General features: G+C 36.7%; 3 protein-coding genes across 4 annotated transcripts; 1 reads left to right on the forward strand and 2 right to left on the reverse strand.

Annotated features, from left to right (window-relative positions):
- Positions 1-478: 478 nt before the first annotated feature.
- On the forward strand, positions 479-7177 carry susd4 (sushi domain containing 4). 2 transcript variants are annotated; one of them, XM_053510111.1, is made up of 9 exons: positions 479-622; positions 1008-1167; positions 1483-1686; positions 3760-3933; positions 4183-4371; positions 4700-4891; positions 5185-5329; positions 5860-6245; positions 6344-7177. In XM_053510111.1, the coding sequence occupies exons 2-9, from the start codon at positions 1050-1052 to the stop codon at positions 6379-6381; spliced, it is 1446 nt and encodes a 481-aa protein (XP_053366086.1). In that variant the 5' UTR covers positions 479-622; positions 1008-1049; the 3' UTR covers positions 6382-7177. The 2 variants fall into 2 exon arrangements, with proteins under 2 accessions (XP_053366086.1, XP_053366087.1); XM_053510112.1 differs by having other exon boundaries at positions 1486-1686.
- A 6191-nt stretch (positions 7178-13368) lies between these two features.
- On the reverse strand, positions 13369-18084 carry marc1 (mitochondrial amidoxime reducing component 1). The gene is made up of 7 exons (XM_053509315.1): positions 17781-18084; positions 16057-16227; positions 15300-15459; positions 14755-14895; positions 14489-14550; positions 14137-14208; positions 13369-13761 (listed from the first exon to the last, which is right to left on the reverse strand). The coding sequence occupies exons 1-7, from the start codon at positions 18020-18022 to the stop codon at positions 13647-13649; spliced, it is 963 nt and encodes a 320-aa protein (XP_053365290.1). The 5' UTR covers positions 18023-18084; the 3' UTR covers positions 13369-13646.
- A 2370-nt stretch (positions 18085-20454) lies between these two features.
- On the reverse strand, positions 20455-24186 carry kcnk3b (potassium channel, subfamily K, member 3b). Its single transcript, XM_053510155.1, has 2 exons — positions 23622-24186; positions 20455-21831 (listed from the first exon to the last, which is right to left on the reverse strand). The coding sequence occupies exons 1-2, from the start codon at positions 23905-23907 to the stop codon at positions 20975-20977; spliced, it is 1143 nt and encodes a 380-aa protein (XP_053366130.1). The 5' UTR covers positions 23908-24186; the 3' UTR covers positions 20455-20974.
- Between the last annotated feature and the right edge of the window lie 268 nt (positions 24187-24454).

The following is a 24454-nucleotide window of genomic DNA, read 5'->3' on the forward strand; positions in this document are numbered from 1 at the left end:
CTTATTAGGCCAGAAAAGAAATGCTGCTATATATTAAAATCGCCTCAATTTACCTTACATCCTAGTATGTTCTAGTTTTGGTGATACGGTAGCTTAGCGGTTAGAACTATCGCCTTGCACCTTCATGGTCCGGGTTCGATTCTCAAATACTTGATTCATGGGGTCTTTGTGTATGGAGTTTGAATGTTCTCCCTGTGCTTGGTGGTTTTCCTCCGGATAATCTGGTTTTCTACCACAGTCCAAAGACATCCAGATTAGGCTAATTGGCTTTTCCATATTGCCCATGTGGATGTTGACCAAAGGTCCTATCACGGTTGTAATTGAAATAAACACAATAGTCACCATTGGCCTCAACGGTTCCTAGTTGGACTACAGAGGTTCGTAGATGGATGGATTGATGGATATTCTAGTTATATATTAAAAAGTTGTAATATGTATACTATCTAAATGGGATGTACTTTGACCTGTCACGAGGAAGTGTCACCTGTACGAACAATACAAAAAAGTCTCAGCGTCTGTTTTTACTAGTATTAAAGACATTTAGAAGGCGGGCAATAATTATAAAAAATATTATCAACGACAGTGAAAGTGTTTACGTGATGTTTAAAGAATGCACTGTTAGGTAAGTGCGCTATTTTTTCTCTTTTTTTCTTGAAGAAGCCTGTATGTGTAATTTTGTTGTCTCTGAGCTTGAGCTTCAGCAAGCTGACGCGTTTTTTTTCCTCACAGACTGTCTGCGCTACGGAGAGTAACCGCACAACACGCAGCTTGAGCTACAATAATGATGGAGGCTAAGCTAGAATAATGCGAAAATGCCTTTTTAATTCATCATGAGGCACTGCTATTCTAGACCTTTGGTATTTCAGGCGCGCTATGGCGCTTTACCTGCTGTCTCTCTGCGCTATGGACAGACAATGCTATAACGGAGTGATTAGCCGACTCAGAGCGGATTTCCGACCGTAGCCTTTTCCTCGCTTATTGTTCTTTTCTCATCCGTTTTTTTTTAGAAAACTAATATCCGATTGATCGGAATTGAAAGATGAATCATCATGAAGGTAGGCAGAAAGACGTCGCCGTTTGTCCGTACTGCAATCTCCGGTCGTTTTCTTGTGATATTCAGCATCTTTCCTCTCCAGCTGGTCACCGCCTTCCCAGAAGCTGCCATAGGTAAAAAAAAAATAAAAAAAGAAGAAATAAAAAAACAGGCTTTCTATTGCTACTTAGTGTAAAGCACTCAGCTATAGACTCGCAAAATGAGCAATGTTAGAATTGTAATTACGACACTGCCTATACAATATAGATATTACTTTATGTTTAAAATATTTATTTGTTAAATATTTAGGCTACCTACTTATTTATCTGCATCATCATACTGCATACTACTCCTTAGTCATGCAGTCTTTCCATTTCACCTTTAATCATGGTAGGTTAAGCATTACAATCAAGCAAAGAGTTGTAGTCAATGGTATGGTTTTTTTTTAGCAGAGCAGTTTTGTAGAGACCCGGGTTTTCCTGAGCATGGAAACAGAACACCAAGTTTCGGTATGTTCTTTGAGAACGCCGTGGCCAGATTCTCTTGTTCAGAGGGATACAGACTGAAAGGAGCATCAAAGATCACCTGCGTTTCGTTTCGGAACGGATCAATGGGATGGAGACCAAGCCTTAAACCAGTGTGCCTTCCAGATGGTGAGTCAAGGAAATAAACAGAGTTAAAACATTAGTAGTGTTAGTATTAACTAATACTGATATTAATGCAAACTTTGGAAGAAAAAAAACATGCAGAAACAGTCTAAGCGCTCCAGGTAATGTTTACAGCATTGATCTTGATTGATAAGTGCATATACTTATACAGTATGACAATATTTATCGATTAGTTCTGTGATATTTCGGGCTGTAACTTGTGTTTTAAGGCAACATGTACAAAGTTTATTCAAGCTTAAAAAAAGAGGTTTAACCCAATTTTTAAAAAATAATTTATTGGTTAAAATTTAACATCCTCTAGTTTCTATCTGGCTGGGTTTGTGGCAAATCCAGCCAGTTAACGAGCTCAGGCCCATGATAAGGAGAGCATGCAAGATAGAGTTTTTAGCAAGTGGAACCCTCCCCCCCCATAAGATACAAATATAATGTCATAGGTAACAAGTACTTCAAGATATTGTAATTCCATGTCTTTTACTCTTATATTACACAAATTACTTTTTTTTTTAGCTTTGGGGTTTGTTTCCAGTAAAATTGAAGGACACTGACAGCTTTGAGACATTTTGAGACGTTTATTTAGCCACATTATATGAACATGCATATTATTGTTCTGTTCCATTAACATGTACATTTTATATGTTTTTGTTAATGCTTAACATGATTTTTTTTTAGAGTAGAACACTGTATGTATGTTAGCATTTATTTGTATGCATATACTGTCTGGTGCCAGAAGGAAAGGACTGTTATTTTTAACATTTTATCAGATCACCAGTCAGTCATGTGACTTTCAGCCCTTAATCTTATTGGATGAATTTAATATAGCTTATGATTTATTGTTTTCCAAAACATGAATGTTGATTAGCTGTTCTTCTAAAATATTCTTTTGCATGTTTATTTGTGATTATAAACTTCACTTTCAAATTCAGGGTAAATGCCATAGATTTCTATTAAAACTAGGTAAATTATTATTTTTTAAAAATAAATTTCTATTGTCTCTATTGTACTGCAGCATAGGCCTATAGTGGTGCTTCCTTCAATGTAACAGTCTTGGTCCGGGTGCATCGATCGTTGCTTAATCTGCTTATTTTCTCACTTCCAGATGGCATTAAAGAGAAAACAGCTCATGCCTTGCAATCCTAGTCAGCACTTCTTGTTTTCTTTAGTGCATCTGATTTCAGTTTTAAATGATTGACAGTCATTGTAAGCCTAGTCAGGAGTGATATTGAATAATAAATGAACGTTTTAGTTAGAAAATAGCTAGTAATTTTGTTTCAATCCAGTTGAATCAATCTCTGTGATTGTAAACAGCAGAGTTCACATTGTACTCATCACTGAGGTCCTTGTTCCAGTAATTGAACACAATAGTGGTCCATTGTACACACTAAACAACTTAAGGATAGGCAGGTCTGTTAGGTAAGTTAAAAAAAAGTTTTTAAATCCTTATCTTTAGATAAAGGCCAAGAGTTATTTATGAAAGAATGTATTATTATCCTCACTTTTCCTTAGACTCTTATAAGATACAGTATATTCTAGCTATTACATATGAAAGTTTAAAAACAGCAAAACAGATTATTTGAACTTCTTCCATGTACAGTACTTTTGCTCTTCTTGTTTATCTTCTCTTTGCCAGCTTCTCTTGTTAGGGGTCACCAAATGAGGCACAGGTTTAACTGCAGACGAGAAGTACCACTGAACCACAAGCTGAATCACATGCTTAACTACTTTATATATATATATATATATATATATATATATATAGAGAGAGAGAGAGAGAGAGAGAGAGAGAGTGCAAGAAAGCAAGTCTTTCTGTAAAATTACATAAAGTAAATCATGACACTTTTAATGGATTAGTTACTTGCTTTCACAGCAGATTTCACAAATAATAAAACAGGGAATAAATTCTTAGGAAAACCTACACAAACTGTCTCAGCAAAGGGCCTTTAACACAAAATAATTTTCACATTCAAAACAAAGGATTGTTTATGCAAATTTGTGCCACTGCTGCTGATGTAACATTTTAAAGATTTGGTCTAGAACCAGAATGTGCATTTTTCTTCACAGAATGTCTTCCTCCATATATTGAGGATGCTGTTGTTACTAATAAGACCTACAGGCCAGGAGATAACCTTATTATCAGATGTCATGAGGGATTTCAGGTCCGCTATCCTGACACAGACAGCATGGAATCGGTTTGTCAAGAGGATGGAACATGGGACAATCAGCCCATCTGTCAAGGTATTATGTAATCTGACTGTAACTGTCCTACCAGAAAGGAAGTTCTATTTTAAACAGTTGGGTTTATGTCTAATTTCTGTCCAGATGCACACATCTACAAGAGTAAGCATTTAGAGTTGTACTCTTCTCAGAAATAAAATGTATGAATAATAATGGTTTCTTAAACTGTATGATGTTGGACATTGGCTTGGTCTTATTTTGATGTATAGCTGTTATTTACAGCTGTTTTGGTCTTTGTCTTTGTTCCAGGTTGTCTGCGCCCATTGAGTCCTCCTCATAGTTACATGAACATCTCTGAGACATTGTTCTCCATGCCTATCGGAACAGTAGTACACTACCAGTGTTTTCCAGGTTATAAGCTGGAGGGAGCAGAATTATTGGAATGCATGTATAGCCTCATATGGTCTGATGTACCACCCAGGTGCCTTGATGTTGAAGGTGATTGAAAAGCCATAGTGCCTCTATATTTTAAATTAGAGAAATTACATATTGCATACTACTTGCATAGTTGAAAGAACAATAGAATATCAAATACAATCATCCTGGTTGGCTTCTCAAATTCTAATACCAAACTTCTTATTTTATTGCATTATTATTTTTCTCGAATGTAAATGACATAGAAGCAAATTTAAAGTTGTTTATAAGTACATACTGTGAGGCCTTACTTTCCATCAGAATTAAGACCCAGTGCAATAGAAATGACTTTGCTGTTTATTATTATAATGTACATTGTTATTTATTTTGTTAAACTATCATTGTTTTACAGCATGTCCCTTACCTCCAATGGTGGAACATGGGGATTATCTATGTCATCCACAGCCATGTAACCGCTATATCCATGGGACTGTGGTGGAGTTCTACTGTGATCCTGGCTATTCTCTAGTAAATGACTACAAGTACATCACCTGTCAGTATGGGCAGTGGTTTCCTCAGATGCACTTCTACTGTGTTCAAGATGGTAGGACTTTATCAACATTACTGATGTTGATTCAACAATATTGAAAAACATTATCAATATATTCAAATTATGACTCTTCTTACAGGCAAAATTGTGCTTAAAGTAAGGAAATATATAAAACAAATATATCAAATAAGTAAACCTATTGTTGTTATATGTAAGTGAATTTATATAAGAAATTCTTAAGCACGAAGAACCTCTTGGTCTAATAGATTCAGCTCAAGAAACTAAAGGAGTGTAAGGTAGCATTGACTCTGTTCAAAGACTATAACTCATCAATCTTATTTCCTCAGAGACAACATGGCCTGGCTTTCAGGAGTCTTTACTGCATGCATGGAAACCAGTGGCATTTACTACCTCAGGTGTGCTGTTAGCCCTGTTTCTAGTCATCTTAGCAAAGATGTCCCACTGCAAATGCAAGAGCAATCAGAATTCAAGGTACATCAGACAAATGAATTACAATAAATAAAACTCTTTTATTTAATTACGTTAGAAATTGGGGAATCCTTTTATAAGGTAAAAAAGACTGAAACCCCAATAACAGTAGTTTATTCTGTTTAGCACAGCAATTACAATTTTTATTTGATTAACGAACAACAGATGGCACTTTAAAAGGTAATTTATAGTTACAAGTAATGTTGTGGAATGTTGTTAAGAGAAGTTAGTTTATTGTCACTTACATCGTAACAGATATAAACAGTTATTTCCACAATAATCTTTCTTTCTTCTCTCTTGAATTTAAAAGCCAAAGCTTGTCATGTTAAAGAGAAACTAAAAAAACACAAAGTCCTCTTTTCTGCAGACTCCTCTGTGATAGACAACTGTATTATAAAATATAGAAAATATCGAGAAAAAAAAAAGTTGTTTTTTTTTTAATAAGTGATTTGCTGTCAGAGACTGCTGCTACAGAATGATTTAACAGGGCTGTGGTATAAATAAAAATAATATATGAATGTTCTTTTTTTTAGTGAAGAAAGTGAGGATGCCAGGGGTGCAAATGTTATAATAGTGGATGGAGTTGCCATACCTCTACCGTCCTATGAGGAGGCAGTCAGCGGATCATGCTACCAGCCCCCACACATGCTTCCTGCTGCTGGTCCAGGACCCACACAGACCTCAGAAGAGCAGGATCCTCCTTCATATCCAGGGCAGGCAGAAAGTCAGAATGATGCTTCATTGGATGCTGGGGATGCTGAGACATGTGACAACATCTCAGAGCCATCAGAGTGTCTACAAGCTATGCATCTATCTTCTTCACATGACATTGGGTTGAGCAATGTATCTGAGAAGACCAATGTGATCACCTCCATGGAGGACACTGCTTCCACGAGTCCCAGTATAGATATAGCTGATGGTAGGTAGGCGATATGTTGTCAAAAATGCATAATGAGTGAAGGAATGTAACTGTGCACCAATGACTGTTTTTATATGTTGTCTGACCCCTTTACCTAGAAATTCCTCTTGTGGATGGTGGTGAAGAGGACTTCTGATACTGTGGACACCCATCCTTGGATTTTCTCACTGCTGTATAATATAAAATTATAATTTTTTCAACACTCCACATTAATTAATCATAGGCACATTAATCTTTCCTGAAGACAGGCTGATATTATGGCCAATATTCAATAAATTTGCAAGGCAATAAAGACAATAAGAACATAAAATGGCCATTTCCTCATGCTTGGATTGTGGGAAAAACTATGCACTTGTGGTTAAACCAGTTTGTTTATTAAGATAAATTTCACATTGTTGGTCAAATCCAGCACTTACCAAAGGAGAAATCACATTTTATGTTTAGTAATTAGAACTGAAATCTGTTTTAATGAGTCAACTCCGTCTGGCCAGTCTTCAGATGCAACATAATATAGACTGTGAAATTTGCAAGCTTTGAGGAAAATTAATAAAATCTGTAAATTATATTTCAGAGATGACTAAGGATTTTAATTAAACAGAAGACTTCATTAATATATATGCTGCTTTCAAGTACAAAAAGTATAGTAATTAAACCCAAGATTTCTTAAATCAATTGTGGTTTGTTCCCCTGACTTAAACAGGTAATATTGATTCTACTAGCATCGATCACAGTTGTCTTTTTTAACACACACAAATTACTTGTTAAATTTTTTTCTACACATATTGTATTATTACTGCTTTCTACTATTTCCCAGTATTTACACAATTTAGCACTGGATTAGCACATATTTCAATTAAAATGTTTCTTCATGTGACTGTGTGCCATCATTTAAATTGCCGCTGATTATCCCAAATAAAGTTCAGCAGTTCTCATAGGCTTTTCCTGACATTTTCCATCCATGGTCCACGGAGAGCTTCCAAAGCATTAAAGGGATCTTAACATTAAAAGTCATCAGTCAGTAAAAGGCTACAAAAGATTTTCCAAGGCATTATATATACTGTACCATGGTACACATTAAAGACAGTCATCATCAAGTGGAAAAAATACTTGGGACAAAAATTAATTTTACACAATCTTTTCAATGTATTCTTCATATATCTGGGCTATGGGATAGCGTGGCAGGATTTTCTGACTAAATTTTGCAAAAACACATTTGAAGTTTCCCAAAAGCATGTGGGAAAATGATTATGGTGTGATGGAACCAATGTTGAACTTTTTGGTCTTAATTACCAAAAACAACATCAAAAGAGCACCATACCCACAGTATGAAGCATGATGTTGGTAGCATCATGCTTTGGAGCTGTTTCAGCTGGAACTGGGGCCTAAGTGGAGGGTATGAACAATTCCAAATACAAGTCAATGTTGGCACATAACCTTCAGGCTTCTGCTAGAAAGCTGAATATGAAGAGAAACAACCCAAAGCTTGCAACCAAATCAACAAAACAATGGCTTCACCAGAAGAAGATTAGAGTTTTAAAAAAGCCCAGCCAGAGCCCAGATCAAAATTAAATAAAAGAATCTGTGGGGTGATCTAAAGAGGGCTGTGCACAGAGGATGTCCACACAATCTGACACCATTGCTAAAAAGGAAGATTTGGAGGGTTGTGGCAAAGGAGAGAAGGCAAACAAGTCAACATGTGTCATCCTGAAAGAATTTTTTGTTAAAAAAAAAAAAAACCCTCATGCTATGTTTGCGGTTCCTGAGACCTTAGAGCTTCTCTACCAGCTAACAACCTGAGGAAATATAATTTTTATGGAAGTGATTCCTAATCATTTTGCACTGATACTGTGTTTCAAACACACTCACTCTCATTGTCTATACCGCTATATCCAGTATTTAAGGGCCTGGAGCCTATCCCAGGAGACTTGGGGCACGAGGCGGGGTACACTGGGCAGGGTGCCAATCCAGCGCATAGCACACACGCATACACACACTCAGATACTTATGTGTCCCAAACATTCTTTAAAAAATTATACATAACTTCTGTTTAGGGTCTCAGAGATCCCTGCTATAAATTCATGTAAATATATACTTTATAGCCTTATAGTGAGGATGAAGCAGATTATTTTTCACACACACACACACACACACACAAAATATGCAAAAAATATAATTTTCACTGTAATGAGTCTGTAAAATTCACTGTAAAATCTTTAATGGACTCGTATGAAAATATTATGTTAAAAAAATGGTACATATTGAAGTCAAATTTTTTGCAAAACAGCAAGGCAGTAAAGGCACTGTCAACAGAACACAAGAGCTAGTAAAAACAAATCCTGATTCTACATTTAGCATCTGGTGTTGAGGGTAAAGCTGGCTCTTTTTCACACACACCCACACACACACCACAAGCAGCTAGGCAGTAAAGGCAATGTCAACAAAACACAAGTGCTTTTAAAAACAAACCTTGATTCCAACGGAAATTCTGCTCATCAAAGTAAGAGGCCCACAGGATGAAAGTAGGCAAACGGTCCAAGAATGTCCTTGGGAAGGTCATCAGAGCTACAACTGCAATACCCCATGGCTAACTGGCATTTCCAACCTGGTTGATTAACTAAATCATTACGAACTACAAAACAAAGAATACTATTGGAACAAACTTGGAACATAATCTTGATTTCAAGTTATAGACCTAAAACAGCGGTTCATCACCCCATTTAAAAACTCTGTTGTCTAAATATTCACCAATTACAGTACTTACATTGGATAAACATACGGCTCTCTGAATCTTGACAAACGTCACTCATATTCCTGCATTCTGTTTGTGGACATGAGCTCTGCTGTAATACTGTACCATTATATCTGACATCCAAGACAGTGCTTCACACTGTCATTAGATCCATGCATTTCCTACTAATAGAAAATAGACAACATGTCAAGGCAGGTGACCATATTTTGCATCCTCTCAATCAGAATTAATGTTCCAAAAGGCCACATGGAACATCAATTCACAATTTTCTGCTTATTACCCCAACTACCGTATTTCAAACAGTGGTTGCTCAAGCTTTTCCAATTTCCCGATGACTCAACTGGTGATGTCAAATGGTTATAAGTTTGCATGTCACAAAGACGTCAGCCATTTGTCATTTGGTGTGTAGTTACCACCCTAGTACCTCAGTCTTTCGTTTGGAAAAACATGACCCTGGAGTCGGTCTGTAACCTTCAGAAATTCCTAGGAACACTCATCCAACAGGATCTCAAACAAGACAAAAATGCTACAATTTAACATGACTTCTCAGCAGTGCATATTATTTCTGGGACAGCCCACGAAACCTGGGCTGTCATTTGTTCTGCTGGTTCGGATCTAATCAGCCATCAAAAAAAAACAGTTATCACAACTTCCATCTGTATCTGGTATGGCTCTACATCGCTCACTCCTAGCAGAAAATAAAGTGTAAATCTGAAGAAAAAAATCACTGCATGCCAGCTCCCCCTACACACACAGACCGGTGCTCCTTTAGAATGAAGAAATGATTGAAAATCATTACATCATTACCTGTTCCAGCAGTTGCTTTCTCAGTGGAGAATGAAAGTGAGAGCCCTAAGCCCTCATTCCACATGCAATAATTCTCTTGAACAAGGCCACTTTCCACATCTCACCTCTGTAACCTTACTTGATATTTACAGTAGTACTTGCATGTCACAGCCCAACACACAGCAATTATAAGAAACAATCACTGATGTCGCTGTAAATTTCTGTCTATTGTCGATTATCCATGTAACCAGTCATGAAATCGTGTACATCAAAATGACAGTCAGTGCTCCCTAGGACCTGCCATACAAGACCAAACGGTCTGCAGATGGCACTATTAATAAGGATCTACTCTACATCCCCATTTATTGTGCATTGTGTACAATTCACTTGCTCCCTAAAAATCTCATTGCACACTTATTTGTTTTTATTATTTTTATAATTGTTGTTTTTAATATAAAAAAAAAGCCTCATGCGTGTAACAGTACTCGTAGAGTGAATAATGGTAAATTCCACTCACTCAGCAGTGAGTAATTTCTTTTTTTTTTCCTTTGAACATCCTAAAGATAAGCTAGGTTAAGTTAAGCCTTTATTTGTCACATATACATTAAAGCACAGTGAAATTTCTTCTTCGCATATCCCAGCGTAACTGGGGTCAAAGCGCAGGGTCAGCCATGATACAGCACCCCTGGAGCAGATAGGGTTAAGGGCCTTGCTCAAGGGCCCAACAGTGGCAATCTGGTGGAGCTGGGGATTGAACCACCGATCTTCCGGTCGGTAACTCAGTGCCTTAGCCCTCTGAGCCACCACTGCCCTAAGATGACGCCCTAAGATGACACCCTAAGATGACGCCCTAAGATGACGCCCTAAGATGATCTTAAAAATGCTCCGTCTCAAAAATGTGCCTCTTACACAAATGCACACAAACAAATGCTATGGTATTCACGGTAACAGGCAAAAATATATCCAAGTGATGTGAATCTAGATCTGGCACTCCCACACACATCCATCCTTGCAATCTTTGCAGTGTTTTCATTTATAAATCAAATATTGAGATTTTACTTTATTTGGCATTAGTGTCAAATAATTGGCCACTGCATATTACAAATAAATGATTTATAACTATTTTTTTCTGCCAACAATATGATCAATGTTCCAGTGAAATTAATCATGTATCCAAGTTAACTATAAAATATATCAATCAAAGGACATAACACATAAGAGCTTATAAGCCTGATTTAATATAAAATAATAATTACTACCTTTTTTTACTTTGAAATCTAAAGAGATGAGCAAATACATCTAAATGAGGAAGTGCAAGGGGATAATTTCATTTATAACAATCCTAACAGTGCCACCCAGTGGGCTTGTTGATCTCCAGGAAAATTAATATTTGCTGTACATGTTTAAAATGCATTCATTTATTGCTTCCCAATGACTTAGTTTGTTTTTAATGATACACTTCATAGATGTTAAAAGTTAGTTAATGTCAAACGTTATTTGACATATCTGAATAACTTAAAAAATGAAAGAAAAAAAAAAAAACTCTTTATATTTGTACTAGATTTAGTAGCTTGACAGATTTTCATTGTGTGATTTTACAAAATTATCCCCAGACATACTAGAGCCTGTTCAGGTCGCATAGTTACAAAACATTATCGAACCATTGCATGTTTTGCTCCATGGTGTGCAAAATATTTATTGAGATATGGAAGGTTGTAAAAACTTAATGACCCCCAATGGCTTAAGAGACAGAGAAATGCACGCCAAAAGGCTACAGGTCTTTGCAACAGTAATAAAATAATGTCATATAGTTTATACGTTTCCTGCTGACAGCTTTCCCTTTAGGCCAGTGAACTGAATCCACAGGATGTAAAGGTTATTTCTAATATAAAGGCAAAGGGATGGAAAATCTTGCATAACAAACCAAAATATTATTGTCTTAATGCTGACCCCACTGCTGGACTGGACTTACTGATTGGTAAGAATTCACACTGAATAACTCAAAATTATTTGTAACTGTCAGAAAGCTTGTTACTTTACAGAAAGTGTATTTGTTCAGTCGAAATAAGTGAAAAAACATGCTAGCTGTATGTTATCCCAGTGAAGATTAATTGGTGAATTCTGTGGAGTGCTAATGCTTAAAAGCATTTTAGTCTATAATTTTAGTAATGTAATAGGGGATATCTGTTTCCTAAAAGTATCAAATTTGTCTTGATTTATATAGTGGCTTAAATGCTCAATTCTAGTCATGTTTACGCAGCTCACAGAATCCTTAGGTTTTTAATATCATGGTATTCATTCATTTCCTTCTGCTTTTCCTCACAGGAGTTGCAGTGACATGACATATAGCAAGATCACAATTGAAATATACTTTTAAATATATAAATATATTGTGATTGCTTAGATTTTGCACAAATAACCTCTTATAGGACACTTCATTTTCCATGTTTGCTTGGCTTTCAGCACTGTAATTAATGAGCAATTAACCAGCACTAACAGGCAGGTAGTGTTAAGTGCATTTAGTGCACACAGTGTACAAAATGCCTGATATTGTAGAATCCATGAAGGATTTTGAATGGTAGCAGTTTTTGAATTGAATAGCACGAATCTGTTATATCGAGTGTACGTTTGTTTAAGGTAGGTGTAACTATCTCCTACTACTGTACCAATTGCAACTTACAGTAACAGAGCTTACATTGATCTTATGGCACCTCCTATTGGAAGTACACAAAAACAGCATACCTAACCCGCTGCCTCCAGCAACCCCATGACATTATTTAACTATGTGGTTTTGTTGATAATTCCTGTCCATTTGAAATGTATTTTAAAGCCAAAAAAATCACAGAAGTATTACACAATGACTTGCCATTACCTGATGATTTGTCACACAAATAATTGCTAGCTTCTGCTCTGATTGTGTTTATTACAGTATGTTGTGGTTGACTTTATGACTAATTCAAAAGAGAAAGACGCATGTAAAAATAACTAAAGAAGGTAATAAAAATATTGCTTTCCATAAGTTGATTCTGTTACAGAATATGATTACCTCAAATGGTGTACAAACATGTCATTCCTTTTCAAATTGGTGCCATTTCATTGCGATGGTATTAGCCATCCAGTGCTTTGGTTGAAAATAAGATGATGTCATGGAATATGCTATGTTTTATGCCTTATGAAATGATGTGCAGGTAACTATTTTAAATCTTCTAATTAATAACTATCTGTTCCTGGGTTATATCCCAAATATCATGTGTTAAATCTCTTGTTCCACACACCAAGTATTGCCCTCGATCAGGAGTTCGAGATTCAGCTTTTTGTTATTGTAGCTCACGTTATCAACGGGGATTTCAGAGGCAATTCGCAATGCCTTAGAAACAGTTACTAAGGACACTAAAAAGCTGTTTAGGCGACAGTAAGCAGGAAAACGCATATCTGCTCTTTAGTGACTAGTTTTGTATGTGGGCTTTGCCACTGATTTCCATGGCAGACAGCAGTTGTAACATCAGGTGCAAAAGGTCTATACACACACATGTGATCCTAGTAATGAGTCCCCATACTAAGACACCCTAGTAAACAACATTATTTTTTTATTTATTTACTATTAATTCAATGAAATACACACATTCTGCTTTATTTCCTCTCACAGCACACAAACATAAAGTAGTTATGTTTCTGACAATTTATATTGACATTAATGTGAATTATACATTGTAGAATATACTGTACTGGTGTAATTATTATGTTTTGTATTTAATAGCATTACTCAATATAGAATTGTGTAAATAGCAAGTGCAAGATAATATATTTGTTAAGGTTACAGCTTTTCATAAGGTTTGAACTTCATGTGAGATCTATAATGCCCTTCCCTAGTAACTAATTCTGTAAATAGGATCACCGGCATGGAGCATCCCAGTTTTCTTGACCGTGTAGAGTTGCCCAAGTATTGGTGCAGTTTTTTGGGCCGGGTCAGTTAGCCGATAACTAGAAGGTGAAAAGATATGATTACATACAGCAGAGAAAGACCATAAAAAGAGGAAACTGGATAATCAAAATGCAACAAAATGTAAATATATGACTGATTATAACCAAGACAGTTACAAATGGTGTGTACTAAAACATCGACTAGGCTTTTAAACAGTTTTATGGTTCAGGCTCACTTTGTCAATAGACAATTAAAGACAAATTTAAAGTGTTATCATATGTTCAATATATATTTTACTTGTTATATATTAACACAGAAAATGTGCCACAATAAAAATCTGCACATCATCTCCAAAATCATGAATATAAAATGTGCGTGCGATTATGAATCATGGGCCTATCCATAAATGTATTGTGATTGAAGAGTTTACGTACGTTTTGAGAGTATCCAATGGCTCCTTTCTAGTGATTACTCCAGTTTCAGGATCAACAGTGGTCAGAATACACCTACCCAATGAATTAATAAATAAAATGACAGAATTGTCACAACACATGGTCCTAAAGTTTTAAATACATTGCAGATGGGTGCATCATAAATGAGACCCAGCACATCCCAAGGGAAAAGGTTGCAAAAGTATAAATGAAAAACAATAATAATAATAATAATAATAATAAAGTGTACAAAATTGTATAATGTATATATATATATATTTAAATATGAGTATATAACGAGTTTATATATATATTTTTTTACAAATTATTAAACAATTTATAATTTAATAAGTACCTTCCACAGCCCATCACTCTCTGCATTTCCACTTCTCCAATCTGCACATGGTCCCATGAGTCCTATGTATGAAACAAATAATGTAGTTAAATAAACATCTCTTTGATAAGAGATGGGTTATGTTTCGGGTTTCAAAATCCTAAAACTAACAATCATAGGAAAAGAAAGACAACGTTCTCTATTAACATTGTTAATTGCTGAAATTGCTGAAAATCTATAACTCTAACCATTTTTGGATGAAATGAAAGTAGTAGCTCGTACTGTACCTCGCTGTAAGGTTCACAGTCGCTGGCCACAATGCTGGGTCGGAACTGACACATAGAGATGCCATTATTTAGTCTGCTGTTCAGGTCGTCCAGAGAGGATTCTGACATCAACATGACAGGAGCCGTGTCCTGATAAACCACCTAGGCAACCACAACATGATTAAAGGCAACTGACACACCAGTTCACATGATAAATAAAGCATGAATAACTAAAGGCATAGTGAATGAAAATTTAAATCATTCACAAAAACAGACCACCTTTGATTTTGACATGACCTTAAATATGAAAATACAGGCATTTCACAAAGGTTTTCAGTGACAAACAATTACATCAATGCAGTGTACAAAAATCATTTAAAAGAAAACATCTTATTTACAGAGCAACATTTTTTGAAAGCGCACGCATTACTACTTTCATGAGCTTTCTCTTTGCTTTCAAGGCAAGTGTCAGTGGCAAGTGTCATATGTTCTTTTAAACTTCAATCGGTCACTTTTGATAGTAATAATTTCTTGCTCTCTCAAAAATACACATATCTAAACCAAACCTTTTCATCCTTGGGAAAGCCTTTCTCAGGAGGTACTCGGGCCTTTAACTGGGGTTCAAAGTGCACCAAGCGAAAGGTCTTGTCATCTGCCAGAAATCGAGTGAACCAATTGGAGACCTCATCGCCACAGTCTCTGCCTTCGGTGTCTGAACTAAACACCCTATAAAACAGGATGTTCTGTGATTTCTTGGTTTATTATTAACAAGAAGCAAAATACCTTCGTGGACAAACACGCTCAATATTTCTTAACAATTAACCATTTATGCACATGGAATACAATTTGAATACTGAAATGTGTAGTTTATAACTCGCTGACATATTTATATTAATCCACATTAAAAAGTATAAAAAGGCCTCTCACAGCCGGAGGACTAGAGAGAGCTGATTGGCCGAGCTCTCACAGAGGGGAGGGATGAGAGGTACTTTGTGCTCCCACATTAACCACAGCTCTACAGCCAATCAGGGGCGTCTGTGAGCTCGCGCACGCGGAAGGAGCGGCTAGCACTTTCCTCCGAGTGTGTTACTCTGCCCCTAACGGTGCGTGAGCAAGCAGTTCAAAAAGATGCGGTCGGCTGGCGTCACGCGGTTCGGAGGAAACATGTGATAGTCTTCGGGCCTCCCGGCTTAATGGTAGTAGTAGCCCTAATGTAGGAGCCCCTTAGCGACAAGGAGGAATTGGCCACGACTAAATTAGAGAGAAAATCTGGAAAAAAAAAAAAAAAGTACAAAAAGGTTTCACATCCACACATCTAGCTACCTGCATTTAATGATGGGATTGGTGGGCTGGTGAAGGGGAAACTTGAGCTCCTCTATCCCAGGAGCACTGAGACAGACCTGCCCTCCCTCACAAGTCAGAGACACAAGAACCAAGCGAGGCTGCTGTCTCCCTGTCACCATGTGGCCATCTTCTGTAATGACCAGCCAGTGACTGCAATAACACAAAGTGAGCCAGATAGTTATAACACAAAACTGGAACAAATTCAAAAATTTTTTTAAATATTGCATGTTTATTTCATACAATCATTCTACAAGGTTGGTTTTTAATAATGGATTCCAGTACTTTAATAAAGACTGCATATTTGTAAAATTATTTTTTTTTTGTTTCAATTGTTTCTTCCGTCATATACAGCGCCCACCAGAATGTGACAGAATGTTACATAAACAAACAGATTGTCTTTCTTTAAAAACATCAGTCCCTGGTTACACTGTTGTTAGTTTGAACTCTATCCTGTTTCCTTGTTGTATAAATATGCACACATGATCCCAACACGATAAAAACAGCCAATATTCATAAACAAGAGAAAAACTGGTTATGTGAGATTGTTGATGATATTCAGCATGTTTTACAGACTCTACCGTTTCCCTAAAGTACACTGTTCACACTGACAGTAATATGATAGGACGCGGCAATCAGATGCTTTAAGTTGGGCATTTAAAATGCCAAAATTGTCAGGTTAAAGATGTCATAATAAATATCGAAGTAAACTTTATGAAGTTGTGATTGAAGATGTTTATGTTCAAAAATATCACTAAATCTCAGCCCCTAGTTCTAACTAGGAGATTAGAGATCAATAGAACTCAGTGACTGTAACAAGATTTTTTTATTTTTAGACCCGTACAGCAATTTTGTTTTGAACAAATTATTCTTTTTAAAAAAAATGTTTTTACTGATTGACTCATTTGTTGCCTTCAGATTTCTTCGTTTTATCGCTGTAATAATGACGTGTACCTACACAATGTAGTACAATTTACTGCAAATTGCACACTATACAAGGTGAAAAAAAAGATATTCCTAATTTTTCTAAACATTGCTATTCTTTAGTAATTTTAGTATTTCCTTTTTGTTCTACTGCACTAATTTACCAGGACAAATTCTTTATATGTAAAAACCTACTTCTGGTTTCTACTAGGTTTCCTGTACAGATGTCTCTGATTATGGGATACAAAGTACAAGAACTGAAATGTAATAAATCTGCTTCATAACTCCTCCACAGAAATTGTATAGCTACATGAAAGTTGTTTTTTTTTTTGTTTGTTTTTGCGCCAAACTATTATGAAGTGTTTTTTTGTTTCTGTATTTTGAAATGACTCTTTGCTTTACAGGATGATTGCCAGCAGTTCAGGGTATGATTCCTGACTCAATACTGCTACTTGTTTTTCTTAACAAATAATTTAAAGCACTGCTGTTTAAACTTGTCTAATGGAATATCACACACGTGATTAAAAGCTTTGACAAACATTTACTGCAGAAAACTGAACTTTTTCAACTACTTTGAAAAAGTAAAAGAAAGTAGGCCAGTTCCAAAGACTTGGAAATTGTTTTTCTGGCCCTTTTTCTATTAAACGGTTTAGCCGAATTCCTACAGTACGCCTAAGTCTAAATGAACGGTTTTTCCCCACACAGACATCTTTGGCACTAGTGAAAGCAGACGCACGATGTTTTTGCAGTGAGAGCCTGCAAACTGTTGCTGGGAACCTCACCGATCACGAAGGTCTCCGCATTTGAGGCCAATCCTCTGACACTCGGCTGCAGACACACACACCGCTTTCCCAGACTTCAGAGGATGAAGCAACAGCTGCGACACAACTCCGACCTGCGTTAACTTTCTCCGCCTGCGCGTGTATTTGTAGCCGAGCGCGAGTCCGAGCAGAGCCACCGCGGTCCCGGTCATGCACAGAGCTGCTTTCTGGTTCTGGCCAAATATTCTCACCAAGAAATCCATCTCCAGCTTTTCACCTTAAACGACATACATCAATTGCTCTGCTGAAATATTTAGTAAACAGCTCAGCCAATGAAAGTGTTTACGCTGCGCTCGGCCTACTTTTAAAGGCGCAGGGACGTTTCTCCTGATTTAATTACTGCACAGTTTTGTGAAGGGATGAGTAACTTAAAACATTTTTTAAAAATAAAACACACTGCTAAATATTGTTTCGTTTTCTATTTAATTTTAAAAGACTAATTGGAGAAAGCCAGTAACACGCACCATGTTAAAGAGGAGTAGTAATGCGGCTTCATTTATGCTCTTTCTTTCCTTCTTTCTTTCTTTGCTTTTCCACATTTTTAAACCTCATTCTTTATTTTATGGGCTCGGTGGTAAAAATATGTATACATGACAAAAAAATGACGTTTGTTTTAATAATTTTACTGACTGAACGTTTCAATTATGATTAAATGTTAATATATGGTGTTAACCAATTTGTACAACGTGTCCCACCAGAGAAAAGTGTTAAAAACATTTTTATTTATTATTATTTTTGCAATACACAAGATTTTCATAAATTTCCAAGGTGTACTTTGACTTGGGTGGAAACATGACTAAAAGAAACCTTCTCACTCACCATCTACTGTATTCCACACTGCGGAGGGGGGAGGGGGGTTTAGCCTGGAGGCTATCCCTTAGGGCACAAGGAGGGTTACACTGGATGTGGTTACCAATTCATTGCAGGGATCCAATTATCCTAATCTGCATGGCTTTAGACTGTAGAAGGAAACCAGCATACCCAGATGAAACCCAACAGAGCACAGGGGACAACATGCAAACTCCATGTACACAGACCCAAGGCGGGAATGGAACCCAGACCCAGGTAGTGTGTGTGTGTGTGTGTGTGTATATATATATATATATATATATATATATTTTTTTTTTTTTTTAACTCCCTTCAAATGTTGATTAAATATGCATAGTCAATCTCTCTGGTTTTGGGCAATACTGCAAATTATGTACATTTTGAAACATCATGTATTATATAAAATTGTATTTATTTTGTCCCTTTACAGTTCCAAAATGCATTTTTGTGCCTTTTTTCATGCACACGTGAAAACTTTAATACCCCAATCTCACCTACACGAAGTAAGCGTGGTTTTGTGCGGTAGCTGTTAGTACGGTTCATAGCAAATCACAGCAAGTTTTTGCAGTTCTGGCATAGTTATTACATTTCCAATCTACGTGAAAAGTTAAACGTTTGATTTTTTTGGGCAGTGGCTTGTGATGCCCAATGACTAAAATTTTTTAATGAATAACAAATTGATTTAATTTAAAAAGGGCATTTTGTTACTGCACTTAAGTTGTATTTTAATTTTTATATCTAACTATAATGCAGATGTAGATTAAAGTTAATGAGAATTTAATTAAATGGAAATAGCAAAACCATGGTTGACAGATTTTTTTTGCCTTCAGTGTCAAATATGAGACCTTAGATTTTTGTCTTAGTCCCTTGGCAGCAAAACAAAAACCACAACTGAGGTGTACATCATGTTCTGCCCCCAGTGACCTACTGGTCAGAGCTATTTTTACTTTTTCCATGAATGTGAATATCTATAGCCAAGATAGGGAATATTGCAACAGATGCTGCCACCATGGGGAGGCGATACAGGCATTTGTTGCAGTGGCACTCCTTCTACCTTCTGTTGCACTGTCATGCGGACCTAATAGCTCAAGGCAAAGTCTCAAGCACGAAGCGCTTTCTCCTTGGCACATGAGAGGATGGCACACTTGCCCGTATGGGCCAAACACAGCCTGATCAGCAAGCTGTGTATGAGTCAGAGGGGAATACACAAGATACTGTGACCAGATCAGTGCTTAAAAACAGAGAGACCTAATACAAAGCAGCTGTATTGTTTATAACCACTGATCTAAACAAAAAAATCAAATTTGAACTTTAGTCATTCTGATACAGTGCCAAAAAAGAAAAAAAGAGTCTATGATGTTTGCGTCGTTTTTGATATGTGGTCAGGTCATGGGATATATTATTGGGATGTGTGTGATTTGTGCATTCACTTTTACTGAGGTTAACCTTGCACTACTCATCATCACTACAAAGGACAGAACAAAATGCATGTAGACATTTATCATCTTGCATCATCTTCAGTTTTTGTACCTCACACCATGCAACTTATGAGGTTAATATACAGTAACTGTCTTCAAAGGGGGAAACTATTCTTGTCTGAGGCTGGACAGAGCAACAGAAGTCCTGTTGACACGCCATCTGGATCAGTGATTATGGTGTAGGTGTTTCATTTTCATGGTGCTCATCCAGTGTTGTGCAGTATTAAAAAGGCATTTTACACTTTGCAGTTTTTTTAATCTACAGTACATTTAATTTACAGTACATAAAATGTCCTTCATCTAATTAATATCATACAAATCGACCCATTTTAAAACAGAATATTGTTGCAAAGTTGCTTATAGCACATTGTGCAGCATAGAAATTTGAATGAATGTGATTAAATGATGACATCACACAGATATAAAACCTGTGTTCACAAAACAGTAAGAACTTGACTGACACAATATGTGATCATTAATTTGTAATAAAATTTGAGGTTCGAGAGATAATAAGGTATGCTATTGGTATTGTCTTAATAAAGCACTGTTGAAATTATGTTTTGCACATCATATTGCACCATGTCAGGGAGTATAATGTAAATATGAAGTAGCACAAAGTCCATTATTACTTTCTTTAAAGTTTATATGGTCTCAGGAGGAGACAATTAATTTCACACACACGTGACACATGTAAGAGGTACTGTGTCCTTAAGACACGATAATTTCCACTCTACTCTTCAAGGGCTGTGCTCCAGCATCTGTAGTCGAATGCATGCATGCATCGCAAAAACATACAGTAGCAGTGTATTTTCAAATTTCTGTCTATCATCTGCCACCCGTGCTACACATCTAAACGGAGCTGCGTCTCTTGGAGAGCAGTCTGTAAGGGGAGATGCTCCTGACATCAGTGGACACAGTGCTAATGGCTGAACAGCGCTGGGAGCTACACACACAGCCTGTGGAGTCCGGCTCAAAGAAATTACCCTGCTCCATGAGCGCATCACTGAATGACATGTCCTGTGGAAGCATCACCATCTTCTCCCGACTTTTATACCACAAGCAGGAGCAAACTGTCTGGAAGTGAAGGACCTCGGCATAGACACTCTTTAGTCCTTGCCTCTTAGAATCCTGCTCCTCTGTCTGTAAGGTTTGGAGGTTGGTGTGGCGAGGAGGCTGCACTTTCTTCTTGTCTTTGGAGAGTAGAGCCCGTTGTTCTGCATCCCTCTTCTCATCTTCTGCATTCATGGTCATAAAACGCAGCACTACAAGGTTGAGGAAGGCACCAATCACAGTCAGGCCCATCAGAATGTAGACAAAGCTAAAGGCCACGTAATGGGGGTCATTGTGGAGTGCATTGTCCTTCTGCAGGGCCACGTAATCCCCAAAACCAATGGTTGTCAGAGTAATGAAGCAGTAGTAGAAGGCATGGAAGTAGCTCCAGCCCTCATAATGCGAGAAGGCTCCTGCCCCAATGCAAAGAGTGCCAACACAAGAGAAGAAGCCGATCGTCACCATATTGGCCATGGAGACCTCTGGTCTTTTCAGACCCACGCATTTCTTGGCTTTGTGTAGCAGAAAGCGGACAAAGGTGTTAATGCGTTCACCCAGACTCTGGAACATCACTAGAGTGAGTGGAATGCCCAGAAGCGCATAGCCCATGCAGAACGCTTTCCCTGCATCTGTGCTGGGGGCAGCATGGCCATAACCTGACAGAGAAAAACCATCAAAGTAATTCTCATTCATTTTCACATCAAAGGCAATGTACAATTTGCTCATCAGAAACCAAAGAACAAAACAAAATTTAATTAAAATGTATCATTTTAAATTTAATAATTTAATTAAGCTAAGATTTTATGTACCCATGTTAACTAGAAATATGTAATTGTTTCAGAATTACAAAAATTAAGATGATAATCTGACAAAAAACAAACAAAAAATTATATATAATTGTTGATAAAAAATCAGTGCATTTAGTATTTATGTGACCAAAAATGTGATAAAATGCTGCACATAATTCTGGTGTTCCAAAAAAAATAGTGGTGTAATAAAACATTTCTGACTCAAGCAAAAAAAAATATGAAAACAATTTTCACTACGGTGTAGAACATAAAAAACATTATGTAAAATATAGGGAAATGACAAATAATAATACAACTGAGGCAACTGCTCATTACTGTGGTGTATGTTTTATTTATTTTATTAATGTTAATTGCATATAAGTCAGTGAGAATTTGCAGTCTTCAAGTCTTCCTTTATGAAGCCAAGCTAAATTTGTTTCAGACAGTCCTCGCTCAGTCCATATACTTTATCTTCTATCATGGCAGAAAAATTTAGCATCTACCAAAAAGCCTTAAAATGGTAACAACATACACTGCAATTAAGCCAGATGTTGCTGGTAATCGTCAACTATGGAATTGTTCATCAAGTGAATGGTATAAACAGACTAGTTAATGTTTTCAATGTTTATCGCTAGCCTATGGCAAGAGACTAGTGTGTACCCCTGGCATATATCATCTACTTACTTTGTTTGGGCACTGAGTAAATATTAGTACAACCGTCCATTACTCTTAGCCTTCACAGAATTATAATGATGTTATAAATTTTCCAGATCGGAGCAAAGCAAACCATCTGATTTAGGATATGCGGCTGATCTGTGTACTTTCCTCAGTGTTCCATGTTCAATGTCTAATCCTAAGAGTCCTTAGAGCAAACATCCATAAAGCAAACATTGTTTATCAACACGATGAATCATACCTGCTGCAAAATGCCTTACTTGGCATAATTACGTGCATGAATTAAAGTAAATGTTATATTGCGTACATGTTTAATATACGGTATATGTCCTAGTGTGTCTATTCTACATTCTACAGCATTATGTCTGGTAGATAAATTGAATAAAATAAAATAACTGAATGGTATTGTGGTTTTACTCCATGTACTGATTAAAAGGTGTATGCATGGAATTTATACAAACACAAATTATAACTTGGTACTACCTAAACTGTGTGTTATTTCTGTTCAAATGCAATCCTTTTTTTTTTTTGTGATAGTAAAAGTTACTACAATATAAATTGAAACTATTAAAATATTTCCTAGGCATTTGACTTAGTGAGTGAGTAAATTTTTGTTTGCTTTAATAGTCATAGTGAAGATTTGGAAAGGTTAGAAAAAGGTACAGTATACAGTATATAATAGGCAGCAATCCTAATATATCAGGATGGATGTTTTCTTTACATTTTGGCAATAATCATGATACATAAAAATGATCAAAAGTAAAGTTTAGTTATAGTGTGTTAATTTGCTATATATTACTGCTAAAATTCTTTTTGAATGTCAAAGCCAACATTTAGAAAATTATTGTAATATAGACACAAGAAATATAAAGAAGCAATACTTGCATTTGAAAATGTGCCAGAATGCGTGTGTGTGTGTGTGTGTGTAAAAGCAGTAACAATCTATGAAATATAAAACGCATAGGTACAGTAGACATCCTCACCTATGGTCGTTATCACAGTGATGGCGAAGTAAAAAGAGCCGGCGAACTTCCACTGAACCCCGGCTTTGTGCGGCTTTAGAAGCAAGACCACTTTCTCTATCTGCTCGTAGTCGTTTTTGGACAGATTGTACCTGCTCATAAGCTGAAACTTGCGATAGTTCAGCTTTCTCCGCTGGCTTTTTTCTTGCTTCGACTCCAGCGCGTCGAAGACTCCCGCTCCAATTAGCAAATAGGACAGGGTGCAAATAATTAAAGCGAGCGTGCGCACGTTCTGCCTCTTCATCATCTTAAGTTAGCTAATCAAGTGCCGTTCCGTCTTCAGAGCTAGATCCGGTTGGTAAGAAGAACTTTGGTGATTCATGTCTTTGCAGAGCCCCTCGTGGCTTCACCGGTGGGATGATCCCTAAGCGGACCCGAGAGAGAGCAGGATGCAGACTGGGAGATGTTCCTTCCGCACCACCCCCAAGCAACGGGAGGAGAGAGAGACCTTATATGGTCATTGGTCATTAAGGTTAAATTAGGTAACTGCCTATAATGCAAGCATTTGGAGCTTCAGGTACACACTGTGCCTGAAGTGCAGGTGGGCTGATAACACCACTATTAGCTTTTCTTCAGCCTTGGGTTTTTAATGTAAACGATTCCTTTACTAAATCTACTGAGCTTTAGCACACAACCTTTTTTTTTTGGCAAATGGTATTATATAAGCATGTAATAGCCTACATTAAATAATTATTTATTAAATAATAATCATTAAAGAGCAATAAACAATGTTGCTAATATTTAAAGAGTCATGACAAAATACAGAAACAGATCATCTTTACCATTTGGTGACT

Source organism: Clarias gariepinus, chromosome 13 (genome assembly GCF_024256425.1).
Source record: "Clarias gariepinus isolate MV-2021 ecotype Netherlands chromosome 13, CGAR_prim_01v2, whole genome shotgun sequence".
NCBI lineage: Eukaryota > Metazoa > Chordata > Actinopteri > Siluriformes > Clariidae > Clarias > Clarias gariepinus.